Here is a 19,182-nt window from a genome sequence, read left to right on the forward strand (position 1 = left end):
TCCGGGAAATCTCATTACGGTGATAGCATTATTTCGCACCAAAAAGGTAAACTGTAACTGTAATCCTATGTAACTTTGTATAAAAAATGATATGATAATAACAAAAAGAAAATGCAAATAGAGAATAGCTTCTAAACGCAACTCAAGCTGAAAATTGATCGATTAGTAAATTTGTCGATATGAATTTTACAATTTAGACGTTGATGTTGCAAGAAACAATGATGATTCGTAAAAGAAAGGCAATTTGGAAAAATAATAATCTGCCAACGTACTAATGTTTCTACAATTAAATTCCTCTCTAAAAGAAAATATTTTCTGAAATGCTTAATGTACAAATAACGCATTTTTATTTGTAAATTGTTTTGCGCTTCTTATTGTAACAATTTTCCTGACTTGTTCTCAAAAGGCTTTAGTATAATGAATTCGTATTATGTAAGGTTACTCAAGTTTCCGGCATTACTTGCACGCAGAAATTTTAAAAACTGCCCGAGTGGTTTACCTCGAGTCATTATATCTCTTTAGTCTTACAAAGTGTTAATCCAAGCTGCAATGACGTTAAACTATACACTGTATAGTATACAGAATGTTTCTCGGTCTAATATTCTAATAGTTTTATTTTATAAAAGGACTCTGTATTATTTTATTTTTATATTCTATTAATCTAAAATTACATATTAATTTTACATATTAATCTTACATATTAATTTTTTTATTGCCATTTTCACTTTCTCTCTCTTTTTTACGCTCGAATATACTTATTTCATTTTAAAAAAGAGCACAAATTTTTAGAGATTTCAAAATACGAAACAATTGTTTTATTGCATAGTAGAACGTATTTTATTTCTAACATGTTTGTTATTAAAAAGCATCGATTATCGACGATGAAGTTAAACAGAAGGTCGTCGGCACGATTCTATGGCTAAGTTTCTCATCAAAGTCAATCATCAATGAGTTAAGTTTGGAATCGATTACGTGGAACCGTCCGCATATACAATCATGTGTTTTCACGAAGGTTCACGTACTCCATTCCGATATAATCAACTAGAACCGAATCGAGAAGTCTCCATCAATTTTATCGTGTTTACTTCGAGAAATTCGGGAGAGCTTATTCGATAATTTCGCGAATTAATATTCACGTCAACGATTTCTTTGTTATTATACATATATTATTAAATATTTCTTCTAATCACGCACAACAATAAAATATTATAATTAAATACAAAATGATTTATAAATGTTCAGATAAATCCTAAAAAGCAATTCCGACCAATAACATAATAAAGATATTTTTTAAGGAAATATTTTTGTAATTAAAATTTTTTTTTAATATTAATTTTGTATTTATATAATATAAAGTTTTTACAATTTTTTACAATTAATTTTGTTACAGCTAAAGAACGCTACCGCAGTCTTCATTATGAATCTCTCGATATCAGATTTGATGTTTTGCTGTTTCAATCTACCACTCGCAACTTCAACATTCTGGCATAGATCGTGGCTGCACGGATCACTTCTATGTCGGCTGTTTCCGCTCTTGAGGTACGGCCTCGTTGCAGTCAGCCTCTTCAGCGTTCTGGCGATCACAATCAATCGCTACGTCATGATCGGTCATCCTAGTCTCTATTCTACATAAGTAGTTCATTCCAATATTCCAAATATTTTATTTTTCACAACTATTTTTTATTAATAAATCAAATAATATACTAAATGATTATTGAGCCTGTAAAAGCTAATAAATAAGTAAAATTATTAAAGTAATAATTTAAAAATAAAATGTATATATGAATTTCTCAATCTTCAAAAGGTCAAGTTTTCTCCAAAACCGAACCTTGATTTAAAAACATTTTCTGTTTTAATTTTTAAATTTTTATATAAGAAATTATTTTCTTACTTCTCTATTACAAATTAATTATTAAATGTTATTCAAAGGTTGTATAAAACGAAGTTCTTAATACCGATGGTTTTGGCGATATGGATTATTGCTTTTGGCTTGCTGGTCGTCACGTGGTTCGAGCGATTCGGACGTTTTGGATTGGATCCTGCTATCGGATCCTGTACGATTCTGCCGGACATAAACGGGCGGAGTCCAAAAGAGTTTCTTTTCGTTCTCGCATTTTTAATACCCTGTCTCGCTATTATCGTTTGCTATGCTAGGATTTTCTACATCGTTCGCGAAACTGCTTCGAAGAGCAGAAGCAGAGTGAAGATCTTCAACATAGAACCGACGGAAACTAGCCATGACGTAAGATCTATTTATTTCTGTAACAAAGGAAAAGGAAAAAGATTTAACTCAAGGAAAAGTAAAAATCGCAAAAAATACATTTAAAAAAATAAAAAAGAAGATCGATTACTTTTACCTCTCTGTTTTGTTGAAAAAAGTTATATGCTTGATGACAGACTTTTGAATTTGCATACTTTAAATTAAATAAATAAAAATAAATAAAATATTAATAATTGGAGTATATTATAAAAGAAAATTAAAAGGTAGCTAAAAAATTATAAAATTAATAAAATAGCTAAAAAATATTAGAAAAATTTTGCTAAAATGAACTTTTTAATTTATCAAAGTTTAATTACATTCTTTTAAATCACCGATTAAATCCTAGTTTATTGTTTTAATCATCTTTACAGCAACCGTCTACTACGAAAAATCAAGAACAAGAGCTTTCTGTTCTCTGCGTTCCTTTCTCATCGATGCAAGCGGTTCTTCTTAATCCAAACGAAGGAAGGAATCTCGAACTACCATCCATATCCGCCAATGAAGACTCATCATCGTCCAAGCAGCTGATCCATGAACAAAAAACGAATGGTACAATAAATACAGATGATCAAATCACGAATATTGCTAAGTCCAACAACGGTTATGATGCTTCCGAAATCAGCCTATCGGAAGATATACCATATATCGTGGACGAACGTGCAATCGAGAAATCGGACTTCACAGAAACGAGACTGTTTTTCAATCAGAATCAGTGTGAGCTGCAACGGAAATCGTCGGGAAACTCTTGCGGTCGGCTGGGGAGGTTGTCCGGTCGAGCATCCTTCATGATGGAGTCCTCGCTGCAGAGGATCGCCGGTGGCGAACGCTCGGATCGATTGGATTCAAGACCACTCGAAGAAATTAGCGAGTCTCATGCGAGAAAGGCGTTTCGCAGGCAGTCGAAGTTCATGAGTGTTGGCAGAATGCGTAATGGTGTCGAGTACGCTGCGCCCAGGATGTCCGTCAAGGACCGGAAGCTGTTGCAGATGATCCTCGTGATATTCGTGTCGTTTCTAGTGTGCTACCTGCCGATCACCGTCACGAAGCTATTCCAAGGGGCGGTCTTTCAGGATTGGCAGGGCCTCAATATCGCCGGCTACATACTCATCTATCTGACAACCTGCATCAATCCTGTTATCTATGTTGTGATGAGCTCCGAGTACAGGAGCGCATATAGATACGTGTTGCTGTGTAAAAGATGAACAGAAAATAAGCGGAAGGAGGGTCTGACACTCTCAGCTGAGGGTCTGACACTCTCAGCTTAACGTCTGAATATAAATAATTAGAAGAAAATGATAAATATATTAATAATGTGTAATTTATATCTGTTATTTAATGCATTTGTTGATTTGAGAATTTTTGTTGACGCTAATCGATGTTTTCCTTTTCATAAGAGCATATCGTCTTCGAAAATTAATGGCACTTAAGTAGTGAAAATTGTTTATTTATTTGTTAAAATAAACGTGTAAATTTCTAGTCTTTTAGTTTTAGGTATTTTAAAAATAATTTTATTTATTTCTTTCTCTCTCTCTCTCTCTCTCTCGACAAAATAAGATAAATATATTATTTCTTTAATGGTATTCGCCATTTTTACTCGCTTTGTATCTAGTCAGATGATGGTAGTTGTTGTATTTTTGTATTTAATCTATTAGAAGATAATCAAAATCTCTAAATCTAAACGGTTCCTTAAGAATGACTAATTATATATGTCTATTGTCAGCGGTCCTTAACCTTTCTATATCTTTGAGTGCCGAATCGCTATATTATAAAACCAAAGCTCATCTACAGTATAAAATGCGTTTTAAAATTCTCATAAAGTTTGAAAAATCCTCGAATATATTTACATAATTAATTCATAAACCGAGAAGCGAAGATTAAGAACTGCTGATTCATACTGTACAGTGTACATTATTACAAGTGCATTACAAAATGAGAGCTTTATAACATTCTTACAACGAGGTAGTTAAATAATTAACTTCAATTATGTTTCACATGACGCATTAAATCTTAACTACATCCTTATCTATGTATTCTCGAATTTGATTATTTTTAAAGAAAAAAAAAAAAAAATCGCATTTATCTGTCATGTTATCTTTGGTAAATCTGGGCTGAAATGTCAGCTCCAGATATGCATGACAATAACATTATTGCCATGATAGTTTATTATACATATTAGTCATGCTAACTTTAGCCCTTTTAGTCCTTCAGTTACTTAATATCGCCACATTAAATCCTTATTTTACTTTCATAAAAAAAAGGATAGTTTGTTATCTTATACTTTTCAAAACACTTTTGTCTTTCATCGTATTTGAAAAAACCTGCTCAATTATATACATTATGATTTTAGTTTGAGAAAGATATGTTGGACTAAAGAAAGATGGACTTTCGCGATGTTAATATTCATATTAGCCTTCCGCTAATAGCGTTCAATTTCTGTCGAGGCTGGACGGTACCGACGCCGCTTGTATCGTGCTGATGTTCATTCCAGGTGGCCAGCTCTTCTCATTCTTGTTGTCCCCGCTGGTCTTCGGAGTAACTTTTGTAATATCTAATTTGCCGCTATCGCGATTTTTGTAGTAGAAAAATCCGGCCGCGCCGCCCATGCCTATCCCTCCAAATACTAGCAGCCACTTCAGAAAACTGCAAATCATAGTATCAAATAATCAGTTTATAGATGGTTCATCACGTCAGTGATCCAAGAAAAGCCAAAGAAAGAAATAATTACAAGAACGATATTAAATTGATTGCAGGGCATGTGTAATTAAATTATATACACTAAGAAAAAAATTTTCGGTATTTATACGGTTGCCCCAAACTTTACATTATACTTTACCCCAGACTTTACATTATAGTTAAATCATAGTAATTATGATGTAAAAATACTAGATGTTTCATTCCCGTTCATGCGCAGTCGAATGACCAATCAGAAACTTATTAAATTTTATAAATCAGTTATTAGAAATTTACTACTCATCAGAAATTAGCTCCAAATATATTCAGTCGTCATTTTGCGCAATAAAACACCTTATATTCTTATCACATAATTATCATAGTAATTTTTATAATTTTTATAGTAACAATAACTATATGTATAATCATAGTCATTTTCGATTGCCATACATATTTTTGTTGATAGAACCATATACACCGAAAAAAATTTTGTTCATTTTTGGTCCAATGAATGACAATTAATCAATGTCCGAGTTAATGTAGTTAATTCATTGATACAATAACTGGATTCATTTATACAACTATATATTCATTCTTGCAATGAATTCTAGTAATAGTTTTATAATCTAAATCATTATGAGAATTTATTGGACCAATTTTCATTATTTTTTCATAATTCAATGAATATTTTATTGTATTTACATACAGTTTTGGTTCAGTGTATAGTTATTATTACTAATATTATATTGATCAAATATAATTATTTAAAAAACATTGCCGCAAATCGCAACACTCACTTGACGACCGCCATCACTTTAAATACCACCTTCACTTTGTTAACGAACTCGTCGCCGAGAAGAATCCCTTCCTCTACCCAGAAGAGAGGCAGCAACGCTTCTGGAAAATTCTTCATCAATTTCAACTTTGGTATCGGTTGTATGAACATATTGAACTGCAACCGCTTATGCGCGCTTATTGGCGTAGCCGTCATCGGCTCGAAATCCATGTCGATTTCATGCTCATCCTATGGATGAATACCGTTTATTCAAAATTACAAATCTTTCATATTTAATTCGTAGTTATTTTATCAAATTATTTCTTTATAACTATCATGATTATCGCAATATAGTGTTTCTTTGTCGATTACCTGATTCGGGTGCAAGCCATCCACCATCTTCAAATATTTTCCATCAGTATCGTAAAAATGCGGTAGAGATCCAATAATAGGGACGCCTAAACATTTCGTCATATCGTAGAAATTTCTCGTCAGACAAGTCTCCGGTGTCGGGCAGAAGCACTTTTCCATAGGATTCGTGCTCATATCTCCTAAATTCGCAGTGTAACGGAGAGTCTTGACGCCTGCAAATTCAAGATTGTGATTAAAAATGAAGCTAAAGTAATAAGTAACAGTAAACATACATATATATTAGTTGTGTCACATTATTGTATTCCGAAATTTCAAAAAATTATATATATATATAATTATAATTATAAGTTTTATCAAAAGATACATAAAACGTTACATCATTTCTCAGTAACAAAATATGTATAATTCTACAAATGTTTTTGCTTTTGCATTTCGAGACATTAAAGCCTCAATTCTAATTTCGCTTCTTGTAAAATTTAAATTTTATGTTAAAAAATTTTTAAATACATGCCTTTGACTTTGGTATGGCGCTCGAAATGCGCACTAAGACTTCGACAGATCTCATAGCCAAATGAGACGACGTCGTCATCCGGCCCGAATAAAGGTGCGAAAATTGTCGAATCAGTACCGTTGAAAGCGTTGCAATGATCCTCTGGCCAGATATCTAATGCGGGCTTACCATTGAATTCCAAGACACGACCGACCTCTTTGTAATTTCTAACACCACGCAGAACTTTCATACGTTCCTGTACGCCGGTACCGTTTTTCTATAAACGTTAAATTTTCCGTGAAATAATAAATTGTACTTTTATTAAAAAACTAATGTAATAAATTTTTATAATTTTTGCATACTTTTTAAGCATGCACTCTTTTCGCAAGTATGTAACATCCAGTGAGATTGCCAGACGCAACATAATAATTTACTATTATCTCCATGCGTGACTCGTTTTTTTTAACATGCAATTAGGCTACCTTATCTACTTATCATTATATCTCCAAGAAATCAGGGATGTTATAGAGTTACGTTAAAATAATCTTCACATTTATGTATATATCTAAATATATATATAATACAAAAATATATAATTTCAGAAACACATACACACACACACACACAATAGTCATTTAAATCATTCAACGATATTTAGAAAATTCTAAACAGTTTTATGTATTTAAATAATTGTGTATGTGTAAATGTATAAGTATCCTTTATTTATTAAAGCGTTATTATCTTCAAGCATAATCAGTACTTCAACACATGCATATACAATCTTTATATTAAATAATTTATCATTTTCTTTGAAACCACACTGAGGAAACACTAAATTGTAATAAAGATTTGTTTGAATAATTCTAAATAAATATTTACTAAATATAAATATATGTATCTTTATTTGATTCAAAAATCATTAATTTGATTTAACTATTATTTTTTTTATTAAGGAAATATTTATATACTGTAAGTAAATGTTTACTTACAATTAGTGCTATCAAGGAAATATGTATCAAGATTTAGTAAATTTCTTTTCAGTGTATTTACCCCGCCGAAGAGGGAGAACTTGTAGCGATTTTCACCGTCCGGTATCAGATCTTTCGCTTCCGTCTTCAATATATTGCACACCGCCGATCCGGCAAAGTCTTTCACATCACAATCGACAGGCAGTCCGTCAAAAAGTATATCCTTTGCCTTCGCTGTCACGAATATCGAGTCCGGTTTGTGAAAGATGCTATCGACAGCTTTGCCTACGTTATTCAATCGGTATTAAATTTTAACAAGAGTGAATATGGACATATATTTTAAGGCTAATATAATGACGTTTTTGTAAATTGCTCGCTATTTTTCTTAATTAAGTTTAATCATCGCACGAGGCAATGCACGTGTTACAAATGGCGATCGAGGCAATGGAAACCTCATAAATAATTCGCACCTTCGCCCAAGGTGTACGTACACTATAGGAAAACGTATCTCACGTTCCACTTTAAACCTTCCGGCACACATTTATTATTATAGTCCGCGTCGACCCTGTGCGATGCAGCCGATTCGCTACTGCAATCGATACGCGACATTGAAAGAAAATGATATTTAATACTGATAAATGATCACATGTTACATACCAACGACACCGATCGCGGCGGGTTTGTCCAGAAGGGTGGCTCCCACCATGCCCAGAATCATGAGATGAGGGAATACCATTATCTCTTCGCCCGTCAATCCGTTGCTCTTCTTGGGGTTGAAGAACCATGTTGTCTTCATGCTGTACTCGACGGAGTCCTCATCCTCTCGATCGACGAGGTCAAACTTCACCTTGTATTCGCTGAAATTGATATTTGAATGTTTGAAACGATTTGAGAATGAACAAGTTTACGAAAGCAGAGTCTTGATGTAAATTAAGTAACGTAAATTAATGTAAATTAAGTAAAAAAAGTTCAGGCTGATTAAAATAAAATTGGCTACACGTGGAAAAAATAATTTTGCTGAAATATCTAAAAATTCAGCTAGATACAGATCTGAAAATGATTTTATTAAAGTAACAAAATAATTATGTACAACACTTAGTCGACCTTCTTAGTTGACACTTAGTCTAACAAAATTATTTTCAGATCTGTATCTAGTTAAATTTTTAGATATACTTTAACAAAATTGTTCTTTCTATGCACCTATAATAAAAAATGTGAGCAGTCGAGAATAGAATTTAATTGTTAATAGCAAAAAATAGAAACAAAATTGGTTTTAGATGCTGATATCAACTGCATAAATTCTGTGACAGTATTAGATTTAAAATATGTTACTAGATTTTAAATATTAAATCATAAATTTTCGTATATATTGAGAGTATTAGATTAAAAACGACTTACTCGTAGAAGAACGGCCCTACTTCTTGCACTCTCGGCTTTTTACCCTCCTTAATTTCATCAGGATTGGTTATATTGAACATATAAACTTTAAAATCCAGTGGAAACGGAACAACCGACCACATATCGCGTATCTCAGTTCCTGGTTTCAATTGAACCGCCTACACGTATACGTTAAATCTTATTAGTTTACAAGGCTCTCGATTGTTGGCAGCGAACTTGCATATTATTTAAAACATTGCAATAAAAAATGAGAGAATCTGTATCCACGTGGATTGCAGAAATTATAGTTTTGGTGACAAACGCGAACATTTATGTCAGTGAATGTTACGGTAATGATAGCTGTGAAAATAAAATAAATGTTTATCCGGTTACATGAAATTAATTCTGAAAATGCGTCTATGTTTCATGTAACGGTATATAGCGGATGAAAATTATATTAATTCCTCCATTTTTGGACAGAAAGTTATATTGCAATAAGATGCCAAAACAATATATTGTAACAATACATAATCATAACTAGGGTTCAAGGATTTCATGACATACACTTTCATGGAATGACTTAAACATTTCACGATACATATGTAAACTACAAAATAATAACTACTTAGAAATCAGATGCTTATGCAAAATTTCTGAGAATGGCAACAAAAAAATTTTTTTTTAATTACACGAAAATTTATTAATATAGAATGAATATTTATGGTATGTAATATAACATTAATAAATAACTTTTTCGTGAAAATCTGGAAAACGAAAACTTGTAGATAATCTGGAAAGCATATACGTGTAATCTCTTTGGAATTAATTTTGCGAATCACACAGAAATAAAATTATTGAAAAACTGTAATTTAGAATTATTTAAGATATAAGAAAATTGTTCAAGTAAAAAAATATAGGTGATATAGAAATATGCCACTTTCTTAACAAGTGTGTGATCACTTGTTTACATTTTCTTATATAACAAGATTAAAATATTTTATACCAAAATAATTAATTTATTATTAAAACATTACACTTGCTCACCTTTTTAATTTGCGATTTAATCAATGCTGGGAATCCGCACCAAAGTAGAATACCGAAGATAAACGAAACTCCACCGCCAATTCCGAGCTTCTTTATAGACACCATTTTAACGCTCTGCAGAAACGGCAAGTGATATTTAGGCACAAATATACGATCGGACCGAAATAGATATTTTGAACGTACGTATAAACGCGATCATTTATTAAAACTTAAGCGATCGGATTACACAAAATTGAGAATACGCATTTAAGTTTGCGGATCTATTATATGATTACATACTGTCTAAATTCTTGGGAGGATTTCACTCTAGACTTTCACAAAGAGTGAAAAGTGACCCAGTCTTGAAAAAGAGTATTTTAATTTTTAATCTTTAAGAATGAGATTTCACTCTTTAAAATGAAATTTATTCTAAAAGTTTTAGAGAGTATTATCTACTTGTTGGAAATTAATATCAATTATTATGATTTATCGCGCCGTTTAAAATCAGGACATTATCACGTTCATAAAGGAAACATAAACACGCTAATTGTCGAAGGTTCAGCCTCGATTTTTTTCTGGAGCAATCACGTTTATGAGGAAACATAAATTTTTCACGAGCTCTATTCTTGATTCGCGAAGATCGAAGATCGACATTAAACGATCGAAACCTTATTATATTCTTCGAGGACGCGGAGTACGTTGTCAAACGTTTTGCCGAACGGAAACGCGTACAGCAACTTCGAACGTTTTAAAACATCGTACATCCTTCGAAGTTCGCGAACGGCAACATCATATGCACGTCGCTTGGTGACCATTACGTTTGATAATGACACCTAGAAACGTCTGTCCTTGTCGGTCTTGCAACACTCTGATTCGAAAGAAACACCTTTTGCTGCATTTAATGAAAAAAGATTCAAGATTCCTCTTCTTTATAAAATTCTCTTAATCGACTTTTCATATTTTCATGAAAATTTCGTCTGCGTAAACATTAGATTACCAGGGATATTACAATATAATGTATAAGATACTAATAAAATTTATAACAATAAGATATAACAATGAATTAAAGTAGCATACGTGTGAAAGTATTCTAAAACTTAATACATATATAGAAGGAACGGTTTTACTGAAGTATCTAATTTAACTGGATATAGATCTAAAAATAATTTTGTTGAAATATCAAAATAATTATGTAAAACATTTAACGTAGAACGTTGATGACAATTCTGCAAGAAGTTTTAACATTATAGTAACTTGTACGTTTTATATAATTAGTTTGATGATCTAAATAAAATTATTTTTAGGTCTATATATATATATTTAGTTAAATTTTTAGATATTTCAGCAAAATCATCCTTTTTATGTAGTAAAATATAAAACAAAGGGTGTAGGAAAAAGATATTTCTTGTTTTATCTTATTCTATTATTAAATTAACATTTTTTTAGATATTGAGAATATCGAATTAAAATTTGCAATGTGCATTATTTAATAACACAGAAAAATTAATTGAAAAGTAATTAATTTATGCATAATTTCACGCGCGCGTTAAATAATAATATAATAAAAATCAAGAGGTGCTCGATAAAAATTCTGCGTTTGAGTGGATTTCGTCTCTTTCTATTTTTATCTTCGTAATCCAAACAAGTGAATTAAGCATAATCTATTTCTCAGTGTGTATCTGCGTATCGATATTCACTATCAATATCAGTATTCGGTATTCGGTAATCTGTGTGATTTTCAACATCAATATAGAGGTATATTTAGAGTATCAGTATCAGAATTCCTTGAACAATTTTTCCTGTCGATTGTTCTGCAGATAAATATCGCTTTGCGTGATTTACGTTCCTTTTTCGCTTTTAGATTTACAAAAATCGGATCGCTCGTATAAGCTCGCGTTAAAATTTCTATTGTTGGGATTTGGGATCCTTGTTCACTCCTTTTTTCGCGCAATACACTGCTCGCGTTGTTTTATCCGCGTTTAAAATTTTGTACAAATATTTTAAGCTATCGAGAGTCGTAAGATGGAAGCCTCGAACTTCCCGACTGTCTTCGCACCTGTGCGGTCTTTCGACCGAACTCTTCGCACCACCCTTGTCGTCCTCGTTCTCGTCGACGTCGCCGTCGCTGTTGATCGTGCGCGGCTTGTCGCGAACGAACTGCCCGCGCGATAATGACACCAATGTCTTGCACCAGACCAGCGTCGGCGTACTCCTACTTGTTCGTCCCTGTTGTCTTCTCGGTTTCCCTGCGTAATAGTACGGCATCTCCAGCAGAATAAGCTCCACCAACGACAACATTGCGTTCGACGTGCAATTTTACTTGCTGACTCGTAAATTAATACGTGACACTGAAAATAAACCTCCGATCAAAGTCAAAGAAAAAATTAGGCTGGTTGATTCTAAAGTCATGATGACACTTGTTTGTCGAGGGTTCTTCAATAACGTATATATTAATATGATAAATAAACATATTAAAAGAGAAATAAACAGTTGATTGTTTTACTAAAAGTTTCTTCAATTGGTAATTATAAATTATTATCTGATTAAAAATACCTTTGGGATTCGATAGGTTGCGGATGACGAAGATAGATATTTATGAAATGTAGTCTTGAGTCAAATTAACCCTCTATCTACAACAAGCCTGTTCAATTTAAGCTCCGGAGCCAAAATGCAAAGCCATCGACGTAAAAAAAATTTGTTTATGTGGGCAAGATTTCGGAAACTGTAAAGTGTTGATACGCATCTGAATGACGTTTATCAACACTTCATAGTCTTCAAAATCTTATCGACATTGAATTTTTTGCGTAGATGGCTTTGCGTTTTAGCTGATTCGGAACTCAAATTGGACGGATTTGATCTACAATCATATTCTTATTTCCGCCACCTGTAATCTTTTTTTCCAGTTCAAGTTCTTTTTACTGTTTTAGGCTTTCAAAAAATATAAGAAAATTCAGGATTATTTTTCAATATCTTTGTTTTCCTTTATTTCGGAGAAATTTAAGAGTGGAACTTTTTTTGTGCTAAAAAAAATCCAGATTGCAAGCGGAGGGTTAAATTTAAAATAAAAGTTCATTAATGCGTCTCTCTGATTCTCCACCACCCCTGTTTTTCTCTTTTCCTTGGATCAGTATGAAGATCTCCAGTCTCTAAAAATCAAAATTCCTATTACCAATCTTTCTTGAAACAATTAAATTTCTAAATATTATTAAGAAGAAACGTTTTCTCGATTTTTCGGAAAAATCATAGGCTTTCATATGGGTGAAAGTTTTACGTTTAGACTCTGCGCTAACCGATTCGTTTGTTTCGTGTACCTATATCTTTAACTGATTTCTTATGTATACGAAATAAGTTATGTATACAATTTATAACATTATGTACACGAAATAAGTGTATATTAAAGTTAATAAAAAGGATCTAATATAATTTATGCAGGTATTGTAGCAATTACACACACATACACACACACACACACACACACACACACCGCCACATGCATACATAAAAACCTGATTTTTTTAAATTTGTATTACGCACAAATTAAGATATAATCTGGAAACTTTTCCGTTTCTCATTGTTCTTTTATTTTATATTTTTTATAAGCTGTCAATTATATTGTATTCAGTAATAATAATAAAAAATAAAATAATAAGATACAGTTTAGAATTTTAGGTGATTTATATATGTTTTAAGCAATTCTTTTTTACAGCATTGTAATAGAAGTTAATAACGTTAAGAATAGGTTTAATATTGATCTAATCATCGTTTAATCGACAAAGTATTTTGGGTCGGTGAAGACAACTTTTATAATAAAGCGTACAGGAAAAATGATGATTACTAATAACTAGTTTTTTATATTATATATTTATGATCTGCTAATGCGCGTATCATAGACATCGTTATACTTAATTCATCGTTATAATTAATCAATCTAAATAACTAATATGAGAATTAATAAAGTGTACTCTAATATCTAATATATCTTTCAACAATAATATTTTTCAAAATAATATTACAATACACGATAAAAACGTTAATGAATTACGGCCCGTGTGCGTTTGTAAAGTAAAACACGGGTACATATATATATTATATATATATTATTTCTATCTAAGTAAGTATATCACAATAATGGGAATTGTTACTAGATAAATGTCACCGAAATATTATCCAAATATTAACTAACAATAAGTAATGATATCTTAAAAATTATTGTTTTCGACACAGTGCGATCGACATCGCGCGATTAATAAAGCTACCTCACAATTTCTTTAGTGTAATAATAATTATTACTCCCTGTTAATCAATTCTAGGTGGTACCAATTCACCTTGTATGGTACTAATGGTTAACTTTTCCTGAGGCCTGTTCTGCTCCTTGCCTGGCACAAGATTCGGTACCGGCGGTACCGCAACGTTACCCGCATTAGTTTCTTTGTAATACTTTATCATAGAGACAATAAACATGCTTAAACCACCGAGAATCATGAGCCACATCACTATCCTGCAAAAAAATCGCTCAGTCATCTATTACAGTAGTAGTTTCGATGCGAAAACACCACGTGAAAAAAATTCTTTTGCAAAATTTTTTGTGTGCAACGTCAGACGTTTCATAAAATGGAGCTAAATTATCGAAACAATAACGCGATAGAAAAGAAAAGCTTACAAAAAAATAATATTATTATTTACTTAGCAATTAAAATTTGTAAATAGGCAACTTTCAGCGGTTTTATAAGAATATTCCCGAGTTCGAGGCCATCCTCTACCCAAAATAGTGGAAAAAGCACTTCCGGAAAGGACTTCATCAATCGAAGTTTAGGGATGGGTCCAACTAGCACGTTGAATTGAATCTTTTTGTACGCTTTCATTGGAGTGCCTGTCAACGGATCAAAATTAAAAGTCATCCGGTGCTTTTCCTGTAAACAGTATCTCTTATTATAATTCTCGTAAACTTCGTAATCGTTTCATTATTTGTAGCAATTTGCACAATTAGAAATTGTCACGGTAAATTCACATTGTTTCTTGAAATTTACTTATTATAAATTTATCATTTCTATAAAATTAATTTTATTTATATCATTTAATATTTTTTCCTTTAGCTCTTGCTTAAAATTAGCTTTATACATATTTGCATAAATTATTGTGGAATTATATAAAAGAAAGAAAATCTATCTTGTATAGGTAAAAAACTGTAGGACAAAAAATAATAAAATTAATTTTATTGTTTTAAATTATATCTATTTTAAAGAGTAAATAAACGATTGTTAAACTTACAGGGATAGGATTTACACCCTCAACCATCTCGAGGTATCGTGGGTCAGAATCATAAAAATGAGGTAGACTTATCCTTAGAGGCATGCTTTTGCAGGGACCTGCGTTGAATATGTTCTTAGACATGCACCCTTCGGACTCTTGACAAAGGCACCTCACATCCTCGTCCTCGGACGGATTACCTAGGTCTGCCGTGTAGTGTAATGTCTTGAAACCTGAGTTGCAAAATTAACTATAAGGTGATCACTTTACTAATTTCTGTTTCTCAGCAAGTCTCAGAATCGGCAAAGAGCGAACATTTAGCGTGACTTTTTATGATACCTTGAACTTTTCCTGGTTCGAGGTAATAAGCGCCAATACTCCGACAAATGTCTAAGGAGTGTACCCAGACTTTTTTTTCCTTGCTGAGAAACGGTGGGAAGATGGTTCCATCTGTGCCACGAAAATCATTGCAAGGACTGCCAAACCACAGGCTCATCTTCGTACTATTTCCTATCGTCAGCACACGACCTGTGTCTTTGTAATTTTTAATTCCACGGTATACTCTTATGCGTTCCGGTAAACGACTCCCGTTTGTCTAAAATAAAAAGATAACATTTAAAATATATTGAATTCTTAGAAATTCTTAAAATTTCAAAATAAAAAATATAATAATCCTATCCGAATTAATTTAATCTATCCCGAATTTAATTAAATTAATTATATGTACATACATATCCTAAATAATATTTTAAAATTCATTTAATTTTATTTTAATAATTTCTGACAATGGTAATATTATTTCCTTCCATGTAATCGAAATAATACATTATAAAGATATTCTTATAAAAACATTACTTAAAGATTTTGTGTAAGAATAATATAGATAATACTTTTAACCGGTTAAGTGGTATTGTAGCATATATGCACAAAAAGAATCCGTGCCAAAAGTGGTATTGTAGCATATATGCACATCTTGAATAACTTCTATATTATTCAACGAATTTGCTTGAAATTTGGTATACTATTGTTTTTTGGGCTTCTGAACTCGATTTTGGCGTCAAATTTGTAAAATTTGATGGCGAACACAACATGGCGACTAATACGTTGAATGAAAATGGCGATTTTTGTATATATATTGCAATTACGTTTTACCCCCGCAGTTAGCTGGTGAACATGTCACGACCCCAGAGTGTACCGTCGAGGAGGTTGCGGAAGGGTTTTACACTCCACTTTTTTTTTTTTAATTTTTTTAAGATTTTATCATTATCTGTAATTTCCTCCGCAAAAAAATCATCGTCACTTTCTTCCAAATCAGACAAATTGCAGTCAGAAGATACAGGTGAAGGTGATCGTGTTCTCTTCTTAGACTGTTTTGTCATTTTTTTGAACTCGGACATGTTTTACATTTATTTGTAAATATCGCGCTGGAACGAATCAGTCCGGCTCTTTATATACGAAATGAAATCAGCGACCCAAAAAACCCCCAGGGCCAAATTTTGGTATATTTTAGTTCACAATTGACGCCTACCACTTTTGGCACGGAATGTTTTAAAAAGCCTACCACTTAACCGGTTAAAGGCATTTTTTTGTTCATTTTCATTAATAATATAATAATACAATAGCACAAAAAATTCATATGATATATTTACAGATATATTACCTTAGCAAGATAACCAAATCTGAAACGTAAACCCTCCTCTTGGATTAATATCTCTTCCTTTTCTTGTACAGCGGTGCACACTGCGGATCCAGCGAAATCTGTTACATCCGTGCAATCAAATAGTACACCGTGAAAAAACAAATCTTTTACAGTGGTTTTGACAAATATTGACTCAGGTTTCTTGAAAATACTGTCAAACGCTTTGCCTAAAGAAATAAATAATTATATTTAGTTTGCCTTGTATAAAATTTTAAGAAAAAGAGAGAGAGAGAGAGAAAAGAATATAATTTAAGATTTATATATGTATATTATATAACATATGCATTGGAAGCAATATACATATACATATACGCAGCTAATATAATTAACACAATAGCAATAAGAAAAACCAAAGTTTTGAACAGTAAAATCCGTTTCGTTCCTATAATTAGTAATCTCTCGATTTTCAAAATCGACGATATTCAAAAAACAAAATCACTTTAATGAACTGAATATCTACGAGTTAAATATTAAGCAGATATTGAAATTTCTTTGATTATGTGTATGCATTTTTATTCTTTCGTTAAATACGTACTAATTATTCCCATCGTAGATGGCCTGTCTCTTTGAATGATCAAGGTTATCGCTATCATGAGAGGATGAAACGCATAAATTTCCACATTTTCCGACATAATGCTCTTCTCCTGATTGAAATACCAAAGTTGTCGTAAACTGTACTCAACGGTATCATCTTCCTCTCGATCTACGATGTCTTCCTTGTCCCGATACAAACTGAAAATCGGTTATCAATTTCCATTTTACTTTCACATATTATAAATGATAGGATAAAATTTATGTCTACTAGAGATAAATTATTTAAATAACAGAAATATTCTGTTTTCAGTCAAAGCTTGAAGCTTAATAATATTCAAATGCAATAATTTTGCAAATATATTGCATATGAATATTATTAAGTACCAAGATCCGCTTAATCAGATATAAGATTTTTTTCTGTTATTTGTGTTATTTATTTATCAATCATTTTCTTTTTATTATCTTTACACCAAAATTTGCTCAATATTCTTCATGTTCGAAACGCTATTTTTATAACAAATAACAAATTGCCTTGATAATTGTAATTTAAAAAATTGTATTATATATTATTATATATTATATATTATATATAAAAGAAAAGATTACTCATAGTGAAAGGGTCCTAGTTCTTGGACAATCGGTTTCGCTCCAGATGCAATATCATTCGGATTTGTTACATTGAAGACATAAATATTAAAATCCAACGGCTGCGGAAGTTTCTCCCAAAAATCGCGTATTTCGTTTCCTTTTTTCAATCTAACTTGCTGTAAAATTTGTAAAATACAGTAATTTGACAAAAATAAGTCTTTCTTCTCGTAAATACAATATAATATTCAAAGGATATTATAAAATTTAACTTATCACTACACAATTACATTTTTATCAGCATATTAAATAATTATTAAAAAATAATAATTATTACATTAGTAATTATTATTAATAATCTTCAAATAAAAAAATATATTCTATACAGCAAAACTCATTTAAAATTAATTGGAAAAGATTTTATTATAAAAAAACTTGAAGATTGACGAACTTGCTAGATTGACGATGTATCAGTCACTACTTACAGATTTAACTTGCGACTTCAGCATAGAAGGAAATCCCAAAGTATAACTAATAAGCCCAATGGAAAACGTACAGGAGCCTGCGAGTCCTAATGTTTTCACGGACACCATATTAATCTGAGAACACACCGTGTGAATTGAATTACATTTCCTGTCTCGGAGAGATTTTGACAGCAGGTTAGCACCTTGTATTCGTCAATAACATGTAGCACGATGTTGAGAATTTTTCCGATCGTAAAAAAGGATAGTGAACGCCTCAGAGTCGGATCACGCCTCGCATTGTCTATTCGACGTAAAACGCGATGGGTATTATTTTCCAATCTTTTGAATTTCTTGAGAAGCGCTCATTCTTTGCATCGACATCTTAATTTTCGAAATATACAAATTTCTCGATTATCAAATTTGATAGAAACTTGACTTCTAAAATTGACAAAATCAACGAGTTCTAAAATTAGCTAAGTTTTCAAGCTTCCAGACTTAATAGATTCCTTGATATCTTTTTATATTTTTACATTAATAGAATTTTGATGTTTATAAAACATCGAATGATTTGATTTTCCAAATAATTCGATGTTTCAACGTAAATACAAAGTTTTTGATCTTTAAATTTATTATATGATCCTGTCTTTAGAATCCATAAATTTTTGAGTTCGACTTTTTAAGTCAAGAAATTTTAGATTTTGTGCTTTCTTTTTTTTTA

At 31.7% G+C, this 19,182-nt stretch overlaps 2 protein-coding genes across 2 annotated transcripts in view; one reads left to right on the forward strand and one right to left on the reverse strand.

Annotated features, from left to right (window-relative positions):
* Positions 1-3,462, forward strand: part of LOC108728311 (muscarinic acetylcholine receptor M2) — a 3,626-nt gene extending 164 nt beyond the window's left edge. Inside the window, exons 2-5 of the mRNA XM_018456801.1 lie at positions 7-46; positions 1,391-1,629; positions 1,930-2,242; positions 2,632-3,462. Coding sequence (XP_018312303.1) covers positions 7-46; positions 1,391-1,629; positions 1,930-2,242; positions 2,632-3,462 — 1,423 coding nt within the window. The remainder of the gene's footprint in view (positions 1-6; positions 47-1,390; positions 1,630-1,929; positions 2,243-2,631) is intronic.
* Positions 3,463-4,686: 1,224 nt separating this feature from the next.
* LOC108728312 (Sensory neuron membrane protein 1) lies at positions 4,687-18,526 on the reverse strand. Its single transcript, XM_018456802.1, has 18 exons — positions 18,486-18,526; positions 18,022-18,179; positions 17,417-17,613; positions 16,843-17,048; positions 15,522-15,777; positions 15,204-15,415; positions 14,619-14,845; positions 14,261-14,433; positions 11,992-12,181; positions 10,604-10,700; positions 9,957-10,070; positions 8,934-9,091; positions 8,193-8,392; positions 7,618-7,820; positions 6,589-6,844; positions 6,078-6,289; positions 5,728-5,954; positions 4,687-4,900 (listed from the first exon to the last, which is right to left on the reverse strand). The coding sequence occupies exons 1-18, from the start codon at positions 18,507-18,509 to the stop codon at positions 4,687-4,689; spliced, it is 3,324 nt and encodes a 1,107-aa protein (XP_018312304.1). The 5' UTR covers positions 18,510-18,526.
* Between the last annotated feature and the right edge of the window lie 656 nt (positions 18,527-19,182).

This window comes from Mycetomoellerius zeteki, unplaced genomic scaffold (genome assembly GCF_001594055.1).
Source record: "Mycetomoellerius zeteki isolate Tzet28-1 unplaced genomic scaffold, Tzet1.0 scaffold61, whole genome shotgun sequence".
NCBI lineage: Eukaryota > Metazoa > Arthropoda > Insecta > Hymenoptera > Formicidae > Mycetomoellerius > Mycetomoellerius zeteki.